Here is a 21,630-nt window from a genome sequence, read left to right as displayed (position 1 = left end):
GCGGCAGCCAATGAGAAAGCAGTAATACAGAGCTCCTGACTCCTCAGAGGGCCGGAAGTGGGAGCGGCTTGTCGCCTACCGGTAGCGCAAATGGGGGCGGTGCCTTGTAGGGGCACTGGCCTTGTAGTCACTTCCGGTGACGACCCCGCCCTAGGGGTATCTCTGAAATATATCCCCGGTGGCTCCTCATTATGTCCAATCTTGTTTGGGTTTCGATGCGATTATCCAGTCCCAAAGCTGAAATGGGCGGGGGGGACGCGGGCTCGAGAGTGGGAAGGGCTGAAAGCCTGAAGCTCGGTCTGGATCTTCTCCGACTGGTGGCTCTGGTTTTTCCCTTTTCCTCTGTCTTGACAGGTTCCTCCAAAACTTGTGCCGCCAGTCCTGAGTCAGATCTCTTACCCGAGAGATAGGAAAACTGGATCTGAGACAGCCACTAACTAGCTGCGGCCTCTTGTCCATAAAGGAAGAGGGCAACAGGGCATTCACAAGTACCTAACTCCGCTCCCTTGGGAACCCAGAGCAGTCAAGAAGGACGGAAGGTGGCCGCTGGAGGTCGCCGTGGCCTCGCGATACCACCAACAGAAATGGAGAACTGTTGATGCAGATTGCCAACAAAAATCCTCAACTCTGGAGTGGGCTTTGAATGTATAACACCAGGCCACCGGGCTAAAATATCTCCAAACGTCTTTGTTTACAGAGCATTGCAAACCCCCTCCCCTCCAGTATTGGGGATCAAAACCAGGAAACCATCGGAGCTCTCAAGACAGGTCTTGTGGTCCTCCTGCCTCAGCCTCCGGAGTAGCTGGGATAACAGACGTGGCAACGGTTGCTCCCACCTAGAGCATTGGAACTTTTATTACAGTAAGTTCCAGGAAGACACGAACCTTATTTGTGTCCAATACTTTAACTCCAGGGTCTAGAACAGTGACTGTGGCCGAGCAGATACTTAGTTTTTGAGTACTGAACTCCTCCAGGACAATGATGGTGCTTTTATTCACTCCCAGCATTTATTATAGTATTTGGTGACTACAGGGCCTTCAGCATTTGTTCAGTGCTTTATCATAGGCTTCCTAGAGCTTAATTCTGCATGTCCCTTTTTCCAAGATGGGGGGAAATAGGAAGTCAGGAGGTTGAGTGCAGTTTATACCTTATGTTTTCCCAAGGGCTGGTATCAAATCCAAAACTGCTATAGAATTGAGGTTACTGTATATAAGAAAGATACAGGCAGGCCCAGGCCCCAGATAGTACAGTAGGATAGATTTGATCATTAAGATGAAGAAGTCAGGCTATATTTTAAGCAGGGATTGAAATGGGAAAGGGAAATTTTCCCCTCTTCCTTCTCTACTACAAGCCACCAGCATCCCCCTCCATCAGGCTTTCATACTGGGTCCTAGGATCTTGGTTTCCGAGAGGTGGTAAAGATGCAGACAGGGATACCAGAAGCCACATATAGATTTATTAAACTTTATTTCCTCTGAGTCTCTGGGGAGTCAGCAGGGATGTAAGGCGAAGTGGCAGTAGCTGCAGGAGCCTGAGCAGAGCTGGTGCTGGGAGGGCTGGCATGAGCATAAAGAAATTTAAATATCCAGGACTGAAATCCAGTTAATGGGTCTCCTTCATCTGTCTTTGGATCTTGTGTAGCATCTCCTGCATCCGCCGCAGCTGGAATAGGCAGATGCATCAAAATGGGGCCTTCTGGAGAGTCCCATGGTATTGGGGAAGTGTCCCCAAGTTTTAATCCTTTGAGTCAGGGCCTTGGTAGCTAGGACATATGATGGAAACTGGGCAGAACCACCAATCAATGTCCCAAATATGCACCAGAGCCAGGAATCTTTCTTTTCCCAAACCAAGAGATACTGAGGTTTATGATTAAACAGGGGACTTCCCAGACTGTCGACCCCTACCACCTCACACTGCTCTCACCTCTTCATCTTTCTCTCGGATTAGTTTCTCGGTTTCTGGATCCGTCCCTGGTGGAACAGCAGGGATGGGGAAATCGGTACCACTCTCACGAGTCAGTTTGCTAAGGGGAAGGGGAAAGGAAGGCTGGTAAGGCTAGGGGATCCCAGCACCAACTTAGGTTGAGCCCAGGGCCTGTAGAGGAATAAAGGAGGGGCTTGGTCTCATCCAAGGCTGCATTTGGGATCCCCCTGCTGGCTTCCAGTCATACTTGCGATTCCGTTCCTTCACCACCAGGCGGGTCATGCTCTGGATGCACTGTGCCCGGTAGTTCTCATAATGTGTCTCCCTGGTCACATCCTTCAGGTCCTGCATGTGGGTGCGCACCAGCATTGTCCTCAGCTTCACAAAGTCACAGTGCCCTGGGTTTTCCACTGCATAGCAAGGCTAGGAGTCAGCCAGGGGCATGCATAGGGGAGAGATACTAAGTGAAGGAAATACCTTGGTCCCAAGCTCAGTGCTTTACCTTCTACAATGCCCCAGGGGTACAGTCGGCCCCGAACTCGTCGCCCTCTGGCCTCTACCACAGTGTTGCTGCCAATTACCGCAAAGGGAATGCTTTCCTGAAAGAATTAGGGGAGAACCCCCTGTTCTCACCTGTTCCTTTCTACCTCTATCTTCATCTTCTCTGCTTCACTGTAGGAAGCCAGGGTCCTCCTCCTCCCCAGGAGCCTGTCCTTATATAGAAGTCTACTCTCCTCTTCTGCCCAAGAAAAAAAATATGGAAAAGGGATGCCCTGGGATAGCCCCACCTTTAGGGCTTGGTCCTGTAATTTGAAGTCCTCATCCTCATCAGAGTCACAATCTGGGAACTGGTAGATCTTGATTCCAAAGTGCTCAATCTCCTCACGGATCTGGCAAATAGATGAGGAGCCCACAGTTCTGGGGACAGCATCTTTTCTAGAAGCCCACCTGCTTCCCTCCCCACCCACCACCAGCTTCCCTCACTTTGCGTTTCTTGCGGTCCACTTCAGGAGGTGTCAGTGTGTCCGCCTTAGCCAAGATAGGCACGATGTTGACCCGCTGATGCAGGGCCTTCATGAATTCAACATCCAATGGCCGGAGCCTGGGGAACAGGAATCTGTGACCACCTGCTAGTGGCAGCCCTGCCCCTGATGCTCTTGGCCTGTTCCCTTGGCAGCACCCAGCGGTGCCAGGAGCCTCAGGCTTGGACCATACCCGTGGCCGTAGGGCGAGATGAAGTACAGGCAGCAGTGCACCCTGTTGTCTTGGATGTTCTTGCGGTTCAGGCCACTCTCATCTCGGAAATACTGCTCAAACTGCTGATCGATGTATTCTGCCACAGGCCTCCAGCTGGGGCAGGGACAGACAAGCAGAGAAACTGTGGGAGTGGGGGCTGCCTAATGAGCTCTGGGATTGCAAAGAAGTAACCCTTTCCCCGAGTAGTGTTTTCAAGATATTATTATTCTTTGGTTTGCCTTACTATACCTTCAGAGAGACTCCAGAGTGGGACAGGTGTGTATTTCACATGTCCTGATAGAAAATTTTATTGAGTATATAGGCAGAGTTCAATAAATACTAGTTTGATGAGAGAAAAGGGTGCGGGTGACCCAACAAAGCCGTAAGAACAGTAAGATGCTGGAGGCAAACACCAACTGGAAGCCAGGGAAGTCCTACGTCAGGCTAAACCCAGCCTCAGAGCCTTTGCTCATATGGTTCCCAGTCTTTCCTCCACCTCTCCAAACCTGCTCCATCCTTAGAGGCTCTATCCAAGAACCACCTCTTCCATGAAGGCTCTTTTAACTATACCAATGCACACTGCTTTCCCCTCCACTACACAGCTATATATTTACACACAATGATATTTCCATCAGTTTTAGATCCCACAGATTATGGCAGTCCCCAAGAGATTATAAAGGAGCTGAAAAATTGCCATCATATTATAGCACCAACGCATTACTCATGTGTTTGTGGTGATGCTGGTATAAACAAACCTACTGTGCTACTTAATAACAATATTGACTCTGTTACTGATTTATATATTTATTATACTATGCTTTTTATCATTATTTTAGTGTATGCCTTCTATTTATTAAAAAAAAAAAAAAGACAGGGAATACAGCTCCTGGGAATACAGGTAGGATGCCTGTGCAATGCTCTGAGTTTGATCCCAGCACAAAACAAGAGTTTGCTATAAAAAAAGTTGCTGTGTTATGCCTCATAGATTCATGTTTTTAGCATTGCTTGATTGCATCAGGAGGTCACATTGAGTGATCGACATATCACCTAGGTTCATGTAAGTATGTCCCATGATGTCTGCACAATGATAAAATTACCTGATGGACACATTTCTAAGAAATGTATGTCCATAATAAAGTAATGCATGACTATATAAATATTTTTAAGAATTTCAGTTTTGGCCTTCTATTATCTAGTGTAATTCTTACTCTCTGTACAGGTAGATATTATGCATTTTGACCATTGTCATTCTCATTTTATATATAAAAAAATTAAATCCAAAGCAGCTAGGAGACTTGCTCCAGATCAGTTGGCTAGTAAATCCTCTACCCACCTGAGTCCCTGGCTTTCTGACTCCTAGATCAGTGTTTGCCATTATACATTGGCCTGACCCATTTACTGACTTTCATCTGATAGATACCTATGTTAGAGAACTGCTCCCTCATCTCAATCTTCCACCACTACCTACTAGACTGTACACATCTCAGGCACAGGGACCATTCATATTTGTTCTGCATTTCTTAAAATGTTCAACACAGGCTAGGCACCTAGCATGTGTTTCATAAATTCCTACTGATTGATTAAATGAGTTTATTAAGGTGCACTATAGGGCTTGGGCTATAGCTCAGGGGCAGAGCGTTTGCCTAGCATCTGTGAGGCACTGGGTTCAATCCTTAGCACCACATAAAAACAAACAAAGGCATTCTGTCCTACAAGTACAAAAAAAAATTTAAGTTACACTATAAACTGTGATATGGAGATTTTATTATTATTGCAATTGAAGTTATTACTAATATTATCATGGAAGGTAAATAGACTAAAGGAGAAAGCAGTACTTGCTACAGTAAGAAGCAGGTACTGGTTGGTACTAGAATTTCAAGACAAGTGGTTTGCTGAGACATACTGCTAGAGTGGGAAGGGTGACAACAATATGGAAATCACTTCACCCCACCAGGAGTAAGACCATGTCCCATGAAGTAGCTTAGTGCTGTGGAAAAATATAAGAAATAGCTTTCCCCCAAGGCTTATGAAGTTGAAAAGGAATTGGTTAGCTGGGCTTAAAGTAATGATATGTAGTGATGAAGCACATAATGGGGGGTTCACAGCACAGAAAGGTCTACTAGAGTCCGATTAGTCTGTGAGGTGTGTGACCTGTGTAGTCACATAGGGACCTGCACTTAGAAGGGTTGATTTGATGTTCTGCTGTTACTATCTTGAAATCCTTAATAATTTTGAACAACAGGCCCTATAATTGGTCCTTCGATTATCATTACAAAATTTGGTGAGTATGAGTAGCCCTTTACAGTTTCCAATGCACAGGCATCATTCTGGGATGATTTTCAGATCAACTGGTTAAGGTGATAAGGGAAGGTATTTTTCTATTTTTAAAATTTCTTTAGTTATAGGTGGACATGATGTCTTTATTTTACTTTATGTGGTACTGAGGATCGAACCCAGTGATTCACACATGCTAGACGCACGCTCTGCCTCTGAGCCCCAGCCTCAGCCCTTAATTTTTAATTTTTTAAAAAAACTTTTTGCAGATCAATCCCCACTGAACCCTGGTGTGCTTTACCATTGAGCTACATCCCCTGCCCTTTTTATTTTGAGATAGGTTCTCACTAAGTTGCTCTGGCTGGCCTTGAACTTGCAATCTTCCTGCTTCCATTTCCTGAGTAGCTGGGATTATAGGGGTACATCACTGTACCAAGAAAGACTAGTATTTTCCAACTTTAAGAAATAAGAATGCAGCCATGCTCAAGATCATGCAAGATTTGAACTGTGAGTCTAGGGCTCCAAGTACCACCTGCCTAACTTTGTTAAAGGTACCAACTTTTCTTTCTTTCTTTCTTTTTTAATTATTCTCATCTACTCACGTACATCTGACCATTACCTCAGCTTCTCTCCAGTTCATAAAAAAAATAGCTAGGAATGGTGAAGTGTGCATACATGTGTGCATGTGTGTGTGTGTGTGTGTGACAAAACTACCTTTTCTTCTGGCAGAGAACCTGGAGGGTGCCTGGTAAACAAAGTTCTACCCATTTATTTTCTGTTGCCTCTCCTTCCCTTCAGCCCTCCCTCCATGCTCCTCCATACCCCTTTCAACAAGACCTTGCATCTAAAAGAAATGGATGTTTATTGAGCACCCACTGTGTCAGGCCCTGTGCTTCATGTTTACTTTTTTTGAGGCTCTTCTTTTTATCTTCTTTTTCCACCGCCATTATAGAATTATAGGTCAGAGTTTAACGTTAGAAATCATCTATTCCAACCCTTTCCCTCTCATTTTACAGAGAAGAAGACAGTTATCCAGTAAGGGGAGTGATATGCTTAAGGTCACAAAACCCTCCCTGACAGGTACAGCTATGTGTGCACCTGTGTGTGTTTGCGAAGTTAGTGATGGGTCAGGGGCAGCTGGGGTTGTTTTTGGTTAGACATACCACTCTGTGTTGTTGACTGCATCCCCAAAACCTGGTGTGTCCACAATGGTAAGCCGCAGCCTCACACCCTTCTCTTCTATATCCACTGCATGCTTAGTGATCTCCACGGTTTGCGTGATCCGTTCTGAAGAAGGGGGACACTGAGGCAAGGGCAAGGGCAAGGGCAGGGACCTGCCCAGTCAGCACAAACTACCCACCCCAGTCAGCTTTGCTGCCCAGACTGCCTCATCTACTTTGCCCCGCTTCCCACCCACAGGCTGCCTGAGGGCCTGTTCTCTGGGAACCAGCAAGGAGCACATTTCCCAACACAGGAAATGCCGGTGGCTGTTGGCTCTGGCCCCAGCCTTTTCTCTGCTCCCGGCCTTTTTGGATTCCTGGAATCCTTTGGGGGTCAGATTCTCATTCAAAGAGCAGGATTCTGATCCCTGCCCTGCTTCAGCACCCAAATCTTTAGGGAGCTGGTTGGTGGGATGCCAGGCCAGACAGGACTTTGGAGGGATGTTGTCAATCTCTCTAGGAGGTCATGGTTTCCGGCATGCTGGGAAGGGCCCCATTCCCTCATCCCCACCCCCCGACTCTGTAGTGACTTTAACATCCCAAGACAGGTCTCTCTGCCTGTCTTTACGCTCCTCTCTTTTCCTTACCTTCAGCACTGAGGAGTTTCCGGTCCCGGTATAGATCAGTGAGGAAGAGACTATTGACAAGAGTGGATTTACCCAGGCCAGACTCTCCTGACAGGAGAGAGGACAGAGGCACCAAATCAGAAGGTAAGATCTGTAGCCAAAGGGCAGCTCCACTGGATCAAGGTTTGGTGGGAAAACTGTTTTCTTATCAATTAGGACTAGACTAACCAAACCATGGCATTTTAGAACTACAAGGAAGCAGAGATCAGCTCATCCAGCTGTCTCATTGGAATGAAGAGAGGCAACAGACTGCCCAAGGTCACACAGAAGGAGCCTACACTACAAAACTCTTGAACTACTTCATTCCCCCCAACATATACATATTTTTGGCCACCAAAGACTCCTAGCTATTTTGCAAAGACTCAGGCATTTGCTGCTTGCTCCTTCTTCCTTACCCATGCCCCTTTATCTATCTCTCTCTCCCTCTCAAACACACACACACACACACACATACACACTCCCCACCTAAAAACATCCCTTGCCCAACCCATCCCTGCCCTTTTCTACCTGCCACCATGAGGGTAAAGTCAAAGCCTTTCTTCACAGACTTTCGGTGGACTTGGTTGGGGAGGGTTGCAAAGCCCACATACTCCTTGTCATCCTAGTGGACAGGAAGGCAGAATGCATCAGGGTGAGAGACAAGAGGGGCCCTAGCACCCAGCACCAGTCTTTTCTTTCTTTCTTCTAGATCTTTCCCCAGCCTTAAAGGAGCAGTGCCAGACTCTTTTGAGTTCTTATCAGAAGCCACCAGCTGGGCCTCCTGCCCTTGCTGATACTACGTTTCCAGTGCCCTTGGGGGCAGACAAGAGTGGAGTTGGGACTGACACAGGACAGAAAGAGATCCCAGGTGCATACATACACACATACATGCACATAAACCCTAAGGCTGTCTGCCCGCTTCCTGGGTCTTCCTATACCCACCCACTGAAAGGCAAAGGCAGGGCTGAAGTCTCTACCTCAGAGGAATCATAGGGATCAAGCCTGCCCCATGGGCTGCGGGGCCGGGTGCAGGGGCTGAGAGGGGCTGGGGCACAGAAGTACTGCTGGCTGTCAGAGGACTGGGGCCACAAGGGGGGTCTGAACTCCAGGTCATCATCATAGAAGTCTGGGGCCTGGGGCCTTGGCTCCGGGATTTGGGGCCTGGACACCCTGGTTCTGGCCTCCGGTGAGTGGCAGCGCTCGCTTCCTGGGAAGTCCTTCACGAACTTGCTCAGTTCTGCATCATCCGTGGTGTCCTCCAGGAAATGCTTGATCTGGAGGACGTGGGTTGGAGGTAGTGGGGTGGGGAGATGGAGTAGGTGGGAGGTGGCAGGAGGGAACCGGAAGGGAAGAACAAGGAAGAAGGCAGACATAGGAGGTGAGAAGGAGAGGGGAGAGGCACTCATGGTTAGAAGGGAAAGAACTTGGCAGCCAGGCCAGAGGATGTGCTCACCATCCCCCTTACCTTCTCACCAGTATCCTCAAGCTAAGACATGGGGAAGGGCCCCAGGGTCCAGGAGGATCCCTAGGCAGCCTCCAAAGCCCTGCTCTCCAGTTTTGGAGCTCCGTCTCAGCAGGATGTTTGTTGAGGCTGCCCTTTCTGGGGGTCTGGACAAGCCAGGATCCAGGGACTGTCCCACAGGCCAGGAAGTTAAATTGAATAAGAGGGAGAACAGCGTGGCTGAGGACTCAAGGTGAGTACAGGGAGTCAGAAGGCTAGGGGCACAGGGAATTAGGACAGAAAGAAAGGAGCTGCCTCCCAAGCAGGTCAAGAACCAGCAGGAGGTTCTGTGTCTGTCACTGCTAGTCAGCAAGCTGGGAAAACCCAGATAAGGATTCTACCCTGGGTTCTCACTCTCCAGGGTTCAGTGCCCAGAGTTCAATCCTGCTGACCCTACTCTTACTCCAGATGCAAAACCACACCAGAATCTGGCCCTGGACCCCAGGAGAGAAGAAAAAACCTACCAGTGGATGCTGAGTATGGACAGAGGGCAGCCAGGAGGGACCAAATGAGAGGTTGGGAGGACACTGGAAGAGCCTGGAAGGAGGCTGGACCTCCAAGACTGCTGACGGCCCCCAAATGAGAGGAACATCTAGGGAAACCCCTCAGTAGTCACAGTGTGGTGGTAGGCAGAGAATGGAGTGGCTCCTCTATAGAAGCCAGTTCCACTCCACCCCCAGCTTGGGAGATGGGCAGCTCCCCCTCAGCTCTAGACCCTATATCTTCCCCTCTCTCCTTTGGGGGTCAACATCCTTTGTGGAGTGCCTGGCAGTGCTGGGCTCAGCTCTGCCTCACAACACCCACGTGCCACCCCCAGACAATGAACAACGGCCGGCTGCAGAAGCTGACTCACCCTCTGGGGGTTGGCCAAGCCAAGGGGGCTACCCTGGACCACTGTGGAGTCTCAGGCAAAGTGAAGGAGATAAGATGGTCAGAGTCTTCCTGCATAGCTCCATTTTACAAAGGGATGAAATGAAAGAGGCAGATGTGCACACTGTCAGTTTATGCCAGAGGGAAAGGACTAGGAAAGGGAAGCTAGAAGGAAAAGTCTCCTAAGAGTTACTTTCAGGCGTCACCTCTCATCCCCATACCTGCTTATAACAAACTTCGGAGCTTGCCTGGACAGAAGGGAGGGAAGAGACCCTTTAGGCTGAAACTAGAACTGGCATGTGGAGGTTTAGTGATCACAAGAGGCAATCCTAAGACAGGCCTGATATTTGTGAGATCTGTTAGGTTAACTATACAACCCCTTTTATGCTTATTGGTCTCGCATAATGATTTAATTGTGTCCCTTTTCACTCTCAAAATTATCCCAGCTTGGACAATTAATGATACAGCAAAGAGAAGGAATGGGGCTTGAGGGATAGCATGTCCTGTTGTCTGGCAGCTAATGAGTCTGAGGAATTCCAGGAAACGTCATCTTTCTACACAACCCCACAGAGCCCTAGCAGTTGGTCTGGGGATTGGCTAAGGATGGGAGAGAGAACTCTGCTCAGGGGGCACTGAGCAGAGGGGCAACAGGAAAGGGAAAAGGGAAGGTGCTGATGGAGAGCCCTGTCCCCCCACAATCTTCCAGCAGAGACACCAGGAACTCGGCACTGTCCTTTCTGACAGCCCTGGCTATGCATCAGCATGGAGGAAGCCAAAGGGCTCTAGCCAAAGAGTCACAACACTAGGATCCTCACCTCCCATCTGTTCATACCCCCCAACTCTGCCACTGACTTTGAGCACCACTCCCAGTTAAGGCAGGGGGAAGTCAAGTCAGGTCCACCCAACTCCCAGAGCAGCATCTTACCCCAGCTTCAGTCCCATCCTCAGGGACAGAATTCCCTTGCCATCCCAGTGAACGGTCCATGCCCCACACTTCAGACTCCCTGTGAGCAAGCTCTAGGTCTAATTTTATCTCCCAGGCAAAGTTCCTCACACACAGAAACAACCTTGTCTTGATGCTCTTGTTGTCATCTGGCTTCCGGACTTGCTCCTTTCCCTTTTTCTTTGACCTCCCTCTGTCTCTGGCAGGGGCCAAAAAAGCCTGTGGAATGTCCTACCCCACTCCCTCCTCCTCCTCCCCTTCCCTTGGCTCCCACCCTCCAAGGGCAGCTCAGCTGCAGCAGGATCACTTGGTTCCTCTGCAGTCCCCTCCTCCTCTGATTGGCTGCCCCATGACGCCTGCTCGCTGACTGCCCTGGTGGGCACAGCACCAACCTCCCAAGTCTATCTGCAGCACAGACTCTTGACCCACTTGGCCTCTTCTGTTAACCCCCAAGGACCCTGATGCTTGCCTGAAGACTATGAACTGTCCCCAAGGTGACCTGACCCATCAGTACATCCAGGACAGTCACCCAGGAAACCTATTCCCAACTCCACCCCCCATCTCTCACCTTAAGCAGTGCTGAAGTAGGGTAGGATATCCAATGATCCTCTGAGTATAAGTTCCAGGGGTCTTCCCAAGTGTCCCTTTGTTTTCTCCCAGCAGGAGAAACTGCTATCCCACTGTCTTAGAAAATGTGCTCCTAGATTTGCCTGCAGAGAATCCCAGCCACAGAAGCAGCTTGGCTCCAGGGACTCTGACCACCCTAGTATACCTGACCTCTTACTCAGGAGGATGGGTATCAATTCTATCATCCCATCATTCTCACAAAATCAATGAGAGAGCTGCTAGCACTTGGTCTCTGAGGGGCATGGGTTCAAGCATATGGGAAACTGAATTCCAGAGGCTCAAGAGCTGCCATTTAGGTGGGAGATGAATTGAGGGGTCTGGCTGGCAGTGTACAAATGGAGCACTCCACTAGGAGTCAGAAGGCCAGTGTTTCTGGTTGGGCTGGAAACACCCCCTTGTGAGTCTTAATAGTGTCTTTAATTTCAGGGTCTTAATGTCCAACTGTGAATGGCCCTTCCTTGCCTCCCAGGGAGACTGGGGAGAGAAATCACTCTGAGATACCTCAAGCTGCTTTGAACCTGAGAGAAGTAGTACTCAAGTCACAGTATAGTCATTAATGTTGATCTGTCATTCTTTTCACATGCAAATGTAAATTCCCTGGGGCTGCTGGGCTGGGGAGTTCTCTACACTGATTCCCAAAGCAGCTAGGACACCAACCTCCTTTCACAAGGAGACCCTCATAGAGGACTGTGGCCTGACATGAACCAGTAGTCAGCCTAAGGACTTGGCTGGCTTAAGGATAGGGGCCTGAGACTGGAGACTTTGTTGGTGGTGGTGTCTCTAATTAGAAAAGAACAGGGTGGCCTCAGCCAAACTGAAAGCACCAAGACCTTAGCTGAACTGAACTTGGTGTGTAACAGAAAAAGTCCCTCTGGTCCCTGCTGGGCTTGGCACTGGGGATAAACAGTGTCTCCCCAGGCTTCTATCCCTGGAACAATCAGCCTGTCCATCCCCCAGTGGGGAAAAGGAGTGGGGGCCAGGATCAGGACAGGCACCACTTAGCCTTTCCAAGGAACCCTCTTTGGGGAAGGTTATAGGGTCACCAAGACTTCCTGGCCAAGACTTGGGCCTACGCCTGGACACAGCTTGAGAGACAAGAGCCCAAAAGGTTGGCCTTTCTAAACCTGAAAGCTTCTGATTCCACAGGATGCAGGGAGTTTCCCTCTGGTGGCTGCCCTCAGCCAACATCCTGCCCCACAGGGTGGTCAAGAATCCTCTCCTGCTGTAAACAGCTTGTGCCTCCCAAAGCAGAGGGCAAAGACTGGGAGGCTTCCAGACTGGGAAAGATGGATGTGGCCTGGAGGCCCAGACACCCATAGGCTGTGTTTGTGGCAGGTTCTGGCAACAATGGCAAGAAAAGAGCTGGCATCCTCACAACCAAGCATCAAAAACCTCCTACCTGGGAATCTCTAAGAAGGCTGGCTGGGGTTACTGCTTCTCTTCCCACTACAGGCAGGTGGCAGGAATGAGTCCCCGCCAACCCCCACACACTGCAGAAGGACCTAGTTGGGGAGTTGGGGGGGGGGGGTAGGTGCAGCAGAGGAAGCTTCCCCACTGTTCCTGTCTGGGAGGCAAATGATACAGCTGATCCCACCCCACTGGATGGTGGGGTGGGCTTTCCTCTCAGGTGTTCAGGTGTTTCTTTAAGAAAGGGGCTGCCAGGTTTTGGAAAGGAGGGACCAAGAGTCTCACCATCCCTTTTAGGATGCTGGCAGTTTTGTGGATCTCCTCTATGTTTTCCAAAGGAAGTTGGTGCTAGCTTCTGCGCTCCCGGTAGGTGAGTGAGGAAGGATCATCTAGGTAACAGATGACTCAGGCAAGGGCGGAGACCCTCACCACCCTCATCGCTGACGCGCCTTCCCCAGAACAACATGCTGGTCTCTACCGCGGGCACCTCCCACAACACAGACCCACCCCTTCCTCCAAGACCAAGGGCAACTCGTCGGGGGTCGCGGCCTGTTCGGTAGCTGCTTGGCTTGGGGGGAGAAACTTGGGAACGGCGACGCAGCGCCACCCGCTAACAGTGCCTGCCCGAGCCTGGAGCTGGCGACAGCTCCTCTCGCCCCGCATAGCCGGGGCTGCAGCGCCGCGGGTCTCCTCGGAGCCGCCCGGGAGCGGCGGGCCCTGAGCGCCCTGGCCCTGCCCTGCACCCGCCGGTCTTACCATGGCTGCAGCCCGGGCCGGGCCGGCTCCGCCTGGACAGCGCCCGAGCGACCCGCGGCTGGAGCTGAGCGCGGACCTCACCGCACCGCCTGCCCCCACTCGCCTCCCCGAGTCCCGACCGCTTGGGGCGGGGCGAGTCGGCGGGGGCGGGGCGAGTCGGGCCCCGGGAGGGGCCTGCACCTCCGCGGTGGGTGCCCGCGCGAACTAGGCTTGGGGCGCCAGCCATCCCCTGAAGCATAGAGCAGGGTGGAGGCCTCGGCTCCTTGACCCTGAGCTACTTTGGCTACCTGGCTTTTTCTTAATCCTTGGAGTGGCTTCTTTGGACAGCTCAGGACCACGGGAGTTTAAACCAGTACCCAAAAAGAAAGCAACAACCACCTAGCATCCCTAGAAGGAGATGCCTTTGCAAAGGGAGGAGGAGTTGCCATACGAGTTGGAGAGAAACATGTGGTCACCCCAGGGATTCATCAAAGTGTTATGGAAGTTTGATGTCCAAGTTACTGATTGTCCATACCCTCACCACACCTCCTAAAGGAGAATGTCAAAACATTCTCCAGCTCTATCCAAGCTGTGGAAAAGACAGGTTAGCAGTAAGTTCCCTTTGTGCAGGACCTCAGATTAGAGATTAAAGAGGATTTACTGCAGAAATTATTCAGGGATCATCTGCTGGAAGGCTAGAAGGGGGAGGCTGAGTGGCTTTAATAGGGCATTGGAGTCTTGCCCAGAGCTGAGGAAAGCTGGAAAGGCCTCTGGGGAGGCCAGCCTAGGCATGACCCAGGCTCAGCTGGACCATACTTCCTCTGACAAGCAGGTGAGAAGCTGTAGGACAGATGCTTCAGCATCTTTAAAAGCATTAGAAGCTCAGAGGTGCCAGAGCAACAGCTAGAGAGAGGTACATGCTTGGAGGTGGGGAGTTGGTGAGGTCCAGAAGCATCCCCCTCAGACCCCAAAAGCCCTCCTACAAGGACAGGCTGACTGGCCTTTGCCTGTATTTGTTCTGGACAAAACTGAGCCCCATAGGTATGGCGCTGTCTATGGGTGGAAGTGTCAGATGCCTGCCTATCTTATTTCTATCTGATCTGTGAGCTATTGGCCTCAATTGAGACCAGTCAGTATTCAGTCAAGGGAGGAATAGCAGATAAGATCCGGCTCTGGAAAACATGGAACTGCTGTAGGAGATATGACTGGATATTTGGCACTGGTGAACTGGGAGATTAGAGAGGTTGTTGCTTAAAGACATCAGGAGCAAATATTCATTAACCAGCAAGTTGAGGAGAAAAACTCCTAGTAGTTGGGCAACCATGAGCAACTCACTTCACCTCTCAGGCTCTTAGTTCCTCCTGAAAATGAGGGGAATTAAACTAGGTTATTTTTAAGTTTCCTTGCAATTTCTGGCATTCTAAAAGTAGATTTAATGAAGAAGGAGGGTATGCTGTAGGCCTTGGAGGAAGAAAGCAAGGTAACAGAAGGAGATACTAAAGAAAACTTGGACTTGAAGAGACTCAGATGGCTCTGGAAGCATAGGAAAATGGGGATCTACAGCTTGACTCCAGTGAGAAGGGACCTCTGAAGTTCTAGAGAGGCTCCCAGAAAAGGCCTGGGGTAGACCCAGGAAATCTAAAGCTTACTCAGGAGGACAAAAGACCTAAAGAGATAATCAATGGCTGTTAGAAGTCTGCAGAAGCAGTAGTGGCTACTGCCATCAGATTCAACGGTCACGAGACCCCACTGTTCAAAGCCCTAGACCCCTATTACTGATGCAGGTACATTTATCTTGGATAAATTCTACTTTTATGAGTAACTATAACACACCAATTTTTTAAAATGAATTATTAGAAGGACCAACAGAGGTGAGGCCAGGGATTGGAGGAGGGAGGAGAAGAGGCAAAGGAGTAGCACCAGGGATCGAAATGGAGCAAATTATGTTATATAATTTATTATTATAAATAATAATTTATATTATTATTAATTAATAACTTTTATTATTTGATTTATAATAATTATTATATATAACCCTATATTCATGAATATGTTAAAACTGAGCCCCACAATTATGTAAAACTATAATGCACAAAAATAAAAAAGAAGAATACTTCTTGGGTGCTTCCAATCTGTAGTCTGTGACTTGAGGTGGGGAGGAAAAGAAGGCAGCCCCATCAGAGAGTCTTATTTTCCTTTATCATAAGAACCTTCCTCCCCAGAACTCAAGCTGTATTTAAAGTGTGGACACAGAAACAGCTCAAAAGGCAGCTCAATGCCTAACATGCAGAAGACCCTGGGTTCATTCCCTGGCACCACACAAAAATATAATTAGTTCAGCTAACTCATCCTCATCTGTGCTGGAATCCCCACTCCTCTCTGGCACCCACTGCTCAGGCTCCAGAAAGCCCTGTGTCCAAAGGCATGATTGTGCCAGCTTGCCTTGAGAGAGGTGAGGCCCTTGGGGCTGGGGATGTGGCTCAAGCGGTAGCGTGCTCGCCTGGCATGTGTGTGGCCCGGGTTCGATCCTCAGCACCACATACAAACAAAGATGTTGTGTCCACCGAAAACTGAAAAATAAACATTAAAATTCTCTCTCTCTCTTTCTCTCTCTCTCTCTAAAAAAATCAATCTAGAATTCTATACACAAAAACAAATGTCAAAAAAAAAAAAAAAAAAGAGAGAGAGAGAGAGGTGAGGCCCTAAGAGAGGACTGAGACCATGGAACTTAGCTCCAAGCAAAGAATCTTGGGGTTTGAGTCCCTTTCTAACCACGGTACCAGAGGTCTAACATAAGACATGCTGGGTGAAATAAAAGCTGCAAATAGACTTGAGCCATTCTGCCTGCACAGCCCCAGTATGCTAGCCTTGTAGCATTTAGAGAGTTCTCAGAGAAGATGGCCTTGGCATATGTCCCCATGCCAGCTTGGACTGTTAACATCACTGCCTCAAAGTCCCTTTCCCTGCCTGGGCCCGTTTCCCTCAGTGAAAGAGGCCGAACTCCCCTAGCTCCAGACCTCTTGCTCCATGTTGCTGGAGTTCCCATACCTGATCCGAAGCAGGGCCGACTTACAGCAGCCCTCCTATAAGTCATTGACGACAGAGTGCCTTCCCATCTCTAGCCGGCAGGTGGCCTAGCCAAATTTGCCTCAGCACAACTCAGCTCTGACTTTTCCTTGATATTTAACATCCCACCAGGCGTTAATGTCCTTGTCTAGAGTACAATTTCTCAGGCACTGCTAGGGTGGTGAGCCAAATGTTTGGGGAGTAGCTGCTTAGCTTAGCAAAGAGGGTGACTCCTCTGGTAAACTCAAGTAACCACAGCTCCCCCATGTTGTTGTGACTCCTTTATTTAGGGTAGGCCAACATGGTCTGTATGGAAAACCTCCCAGCCCCCTCTACTGGGTCTTTCCTGACCACACATGGCAAAGGTTGTGTGGCACAGGTGCTAATAAGCAAGGAGACTGCACTCAGGCTAAGCCAGGGCCAAGGTTCAGGCCAAGAATAAAGACAGATTACCACAGGAAATCAGGATTTCAGATCTGCATGACTAGCAAAAGACTACTTTTGCCTTTCAGTAGCTGTTTTCTCTAAGTGGTGCAAGAACTAATTGTACCTCCCTTCCCCCAGAGGTGGATGAGTCACTGATGATATAGTCAGAGAGCCCTAGAGGGGTGAGGGCAAAGGGCCATCACTAGGTTGTGTCTTTTTTAATATTTATTTTTAGTTTTTGGCGGACACAACATCTTTGTATGTGGTGGCTGCACGCATGCCAGGCGAGCGCGCTACCGCTTGAGCCACATCCCCAGCCCTAGGTTGTGTCTTTTAAGGAAAGCTCAGCCAGTCTGTCCAGCAAGGTCTGTGCAGAAGGAAGAAATCAAAATATCTTAAGAATTGTATTTCTTGGTTCCTGCTGAACAGTCACAGAGAGGGGCATTCCAAAGGTGGCAGGGTGCTGGAAGTCAGCCACTCTGATAGGGCATGTTCTTCTAACACCCACCCTAGGCAGGGTAGACGGAGGAGCTCAGAGCTGGAGGGACTTGCAAATCTCCATGTGACTATCTAACTGAATGTCTGACTCTCCTCATGAACTTCCTTATCTTTCCTGCCTCCATCTGAATACCTCCCGTGGCCAACTAACAACATTGGACTTCAACCTTTGGGCAGCTGAGTTCCAAGGTCTTTCTCAAAACTGAGCCAAAATCTGTGTTGTCCCCCTGTCTTTTACCCTCCAAGTGTTTCCATACTAGAAGCTTTGCTGACTCATTTCATTGAACTTTGCTTTGTCCTTGGATGTCCACACCTTCTCAAGTGACCCATCTATATACTTTTCTCTTGTAAATTAATCATAAGCCCCTCAAGGGCAGGAGCCTGTCTTCTATTTTAACCTCTATTCATTTCAATCCAGGGAACATGATGTCAACATGTGATGTGATGTCTGCCCTAGTAACCAGGTCCCTGCCCCCAAGAGTTGACTGATCAATATGAACTCACTAAAAGGATGCATTGATTAGTGTTCCATTCTGACTTTTTAGAGCGGGACAAGCCTTGAGGCTGTGGGCTACATTGACCCATCACTTGCCCTTAATTCTGGCTGCTTTCAAGTTCATGCCCACCTCCCTGGCTCATAATTCACATGCAAGTAAATGGATACTGCTCCCACTAAAACCATCCTCTTTGTAGTTTTTTTAAAATATATTATTTATTGTCAATTGACCTTTATTTTATTCATTTATATGCAGTACTGAGAATTGAACTCAGTGCCTCACACATGCTTGCCAGGCAAGCATTCTACCACTGACTGAGCCACAACCTCAGCCCCTCATAATTATTTTGGGCAGGCCAACATGGTCTGTATGGGAAGTTATTTTGCCAGGAAGATATGGCTACACAAGAAGGATTTCTATACCACATACTTGAAACTCTGAGGCAAGATCTTCTTAAAGAGCTTCCAACTTTGAACAAATCCTGAGCCTCAGTTTTTTCATATGTCAAATAGGAAAAGGTATAATGTAAGGGTAAAAGAAATTGAAGTTAAAGCGTAAAAGTTAAAGGGTAAAAGACCGGGTGCTGTAAAAGTTTCTAAGCTGCAAGGTCTGAGTTAAAATGTAAAGGAGGTATTGTTAGGTTTCTATATTACCTGCAAAACCTGAAATTTCTGTAGCTGTTAAGACAATGCTTAGAACCGCCCAGTAAACATTTCCCCTGATTGTCTGGTTGTTTAATAACTGAAGGGGTCTGTGTGGTTGCACGCAGGCCTTGCAGGGCCTGAACCAATCAGTTTGAATGTGTACTCTCCTTAGGAATGACCTATCACTCCAGCCTGACCTGTTCCCGCCAATGAATGAACTAATCATGTTTAGGAGTTGTTGTTCAATTTTCCCGCGCCTCATGATGATTTGTTCTGATGTATACAAAGCCCTCTGCCCTCTCCAAAAAGTGTACTTAAGCAATCCTCAGCCCCTGCTCGGGGCTCTGGGCTGCTTTCCCTTCTTGAGTGGGCACTGAGCCCCAGCATGCTGGTTCAATAAATCCCCCTTCTGCCAATTGCATGTGTGGTCACTTGGTGGTCTCTTTCTCCGACGTTTCGAGGGACCCTTACAATAATACCCTCAGAGATTGCTGTAAAAATTCACTAACACATTTAACAAGGTATAATCACCAAAATGAATGGTAGTTATTATCTCAGCTCTTGGGAAAATTATCTACACCAAACCAGCCCCTGTCAACTATGATTTTTTCAAATGACTTCTCTCCTGAGGATTAGGAATGTGCATGTATAATGGTTGTAGACATATGGGAGGAGAGAGAATAATTGAGTAATTCCTCAGACTAAGGTGACAATGGAATGACCATGCTCTTGGCTCCCGTGGAGTCAGCTTTTCCAGTTGGACACCACTCCATCTCTAGAAAGCAGGTCTTGGTCTCAGACCTACTAACCCAAATTCCTGAAGATAGCCACTATGGAGACCCCATGGATCTAGATGACTTTGCCTATGGTTAGTGTGCCAAACAAGGCCGAGACTTTGGCTGGCCCAGTCCTCTTACTCAGTTTCAGAGGCTGGACATTTCTCAGGAACTGCCTCACATTCTGTTCCCCTCCTCCAGCCTTCATTCAGCCCCCAAGGTGCAGCTGTCTTTTGCTGCTCCCCTCACAGCAGCTGAGACAAAAGCAGCTGAGCAGAGGTGGGTGAAGGGACGTGGCCATTTCTGCCACTTAGGAAAGCCTTCTTCTGCTGAGCAGCTGTTGGGGTGGCTTCTGGGTTATGGATTACCCAAGTATGTACTAAAGCCAACCTCCATAATTCACCCAGGCCTACTATTCTTCCTCTGACTTGAAAAATCCACCATTTCAAACACCACCAAAGTACTCTTATGAAAAGATATCATGTTGGAGATGGATTCCAGTCAGGAAAGCAAGTAGCTTCTGAAAATATACCAGAAAGTTCAAAGTAGATATGGCAAGTTCTTTCCTATGTGGGATTTTTCTGGACAGAACAAAAAACAAAGGGAGTCTGTCCTCCCTTTTGCCATCAAACCCGAGAGGAAGGCAACACATTTTCCTCTGTCCATTTCATAGGCAAAAGGAGGGACCTGTCCAGATCTCACAATGAAGCCAGGAAATCATTTCCCTTACCCTGTGCTTCCAGGGATTCTTGTTGAGGTAAACCACAGCTTGTCCCAGTCCCAATGACTTAACTGTCATGGGGTGCCCAAGACTGAAAGGATCCTTGGAACACAGGACTTTCAGTGCTAAACCCCTATGAATTAATTGTTCAACCTTGCCTGTCCCCAAATTAGCAAGTCATGGCCAACGGTCACCAGACTTCGTCCTGCTCTGGAGTTGGCAACCCATGGAAGCTGGAGATGATCAATGTATCATCTGACTGGATGAGATGGCTACTTCCTAGGACGTTGCGTGGTAGGGTCAAGCTATTATGAAAAGCCTCCTGTGATGCTCTGCCCCATTTTCAGCCTTTCTTTCAATAATTCCCTTTCCTCTCAACTATGATCCTCTATACAAAGCAAAGGTAATGGGAGAGGTGAGAAAAAACAGTCTACAAGGTTGCTTTCAGACAGCCACATCCTAGGATTATTACCATCCCCATGAATGCAGACACATTCCAGGACCTTCCAAGGCTTTGAGGTTTTTTGAATAAACAAAGTGCCCCTCAGCAAAACTTCTCAGTAGTTCAGGAGTCAAAAAGAGGCTGACTGTCCAGTCCCTCGGGGGTCAAATGACATGTTATCTTAAAGACATTGAGGTCTGTCTCAGGTAACACAAAGATGGTCTTCTCTGGTTCCTGGCCTATTCTCCAGAGTTGGTTAGTTTCTTTATACACACACACATACACACACACACACACACATTCACATACGTTTTATATATATATACACATTCATATGTGTGTGTATGTATGTGAACACACACATATGAATAATATAACCATCTTGTTCTCTGACGGCTTGAGAAGTCTTATATGAGGGTGAGTACGACAGGTGCCTTGAAAACACAGGATCTTGAAGCTGGGGTGGCTCTGTCCATCAGAGGAATTGAGGCTCCACCTATTCAAGAGGAACTCCCCAGAGCTGTATGAGAAAGGAGCCCACCCCCCCATCCCCCTGCCATTACTGACCCAAAAGAGCTTCTGCTAGTTCTCTCTCAACAACAACAACAACAACAAAAATGATTCCCTCTATCCAGCACAACCTCCTTGGGGAGATTTTAGCCCCTAATGTCCCAATCCAAGGATGACAAGTATCTGTCCCCTAAGACAAAAGGGCCTTGAGGAGCCATTGGGGAGGAGACTGACAAAGACAAACGTAGGCTGAATTAGGCACCATCCCCAGCTGTGGACCCACAGGGCCTTATGAAGCTCAACAACAAACACGCCGTCTTCCACAAGGCAGGCAAGCCTAGTGTTGGGGCTGGGCCACCAGAGAATTCTTGCTGGGAATGGAATCTGGAACAGACTCTATGGTCAACCGTTTTCAGATCAGAGGAAACAGAGGCCTTAGACACCAGCACCAGAGTCTCCATTCTGAGGTTGCCTGAGGACCATGCAGCTTGGGGGACAGACTGGAGAAACCTAGTTATCTTATATTTTCCAGGGAGACTATCTGGCCCACATCAATGCCCCCCTACTTTCAGGGAGCCAGAGAAGACCAGAAGCCCAGCTGCCTGGGAGCTTCTCTTCCCAGCTTCTGGGGAGCAGCTCTGCTGCCGAACAGGGCTGGAAAGCTGTAATTATCCAGACAGGATAAGAGCTATTTTTGGAAGGAGCTGTC

General features: G+C 48.6%; 1 protein-coding gene and 1 long non-coding RNA gene across 8 annotated transcripts; one reads left to right on the top strand and one right to left on the bottom strand.

The window, feature by feature from the left end:
- The first annotated feature begins 129 nt into the window (after positions 1-129).
- On the top strand, positions 130-18,891 carry LOC124076532 (uncharacterized). 2 transcript variants are annotated; one of them, XR_009224557.1, is made up of 5 exons: positions 130-861; positions 6,450-6,513; positions 7,247-7,363; positions 7,968-8,126; positions 9,168-18,891. It is a non-coding gene; the product is annotated as an uncharacterized LOC124076532 (long non-coding RNA). The 2 variants fall into 2 exon arrangements; XR_006846378.2 differs by having other exon boundaries at positions 135-861; positions 7,968-18,891.
- On the bottom strand, positions 1,451-13,473 carry LOC124076529 (septin-4). Of its 6 annotated transcripts, none has more exons than XM_046420516.2 (12): positions 13,363-13,473; positions 8,236-8,532; positions 7,787-7,880; positions 7,241-7,327; positions 6,597-6,720; positions 3,139-3,273; positions 2,908-3,025; positions 2,712-2,813; positions 2,426-2,522; positions 2,171-2,333; positions 1,924-2,023; positions 1,451-1,662 (listed from the first exon to the last, which is right to left on the bottom strand). In XM_046420516.2, the coding sequence occupies exons 1-12, from the start codon at positions 13,363-13,365 to the stop codon at positions 1,603-1,605; spliced, it is 1,380 nt and encodes a 459-aa protein (XP_046276472.1). In that variant the 5' UTR covers positions 13,366-13,473; the 3' UTR covers positions 1,451-1,602. The 6 variants fall into 6 exon arrangements, with proteins under 6 accessions (XP_046276472.1, XP_046276471.1, XP_046276474.1 ...); XM_046420515.2 differs by lacking the exon at positions 13,363-13,473 and adding an exon at positions 10,555-10,784; XM_046420518.2 differs by lacking the exon at positions 8,236-8,532 and having other exon boundaries at positions 13,363-13,470.
- Positions 18,892-21,630: the final 2,739 nt, after the last annotated feature.

The sequence above is a fragment of the Marmota monax genome, unplaced genomic scaffold, assembly GCF_021218885.2.
Source record: "Marmota monax isolate L192 unplaced genomic scaffold, Marmota_monax_Labrador192_F-V1.1 WCK01_AAM20220418_F8-fsc00064, whole genome shotgun sequence".
Classification (NCBI taxonomy): Eukaryota; Metazoa; Chordata; class Mammalia; order Rodentia; family Sciuridae; genus Marmota; species Marmota monax.
Note: the sequence above shows the minus strand (reverse complement) of the source record. Positions and strands in the feature narration are given on the sequence as shown.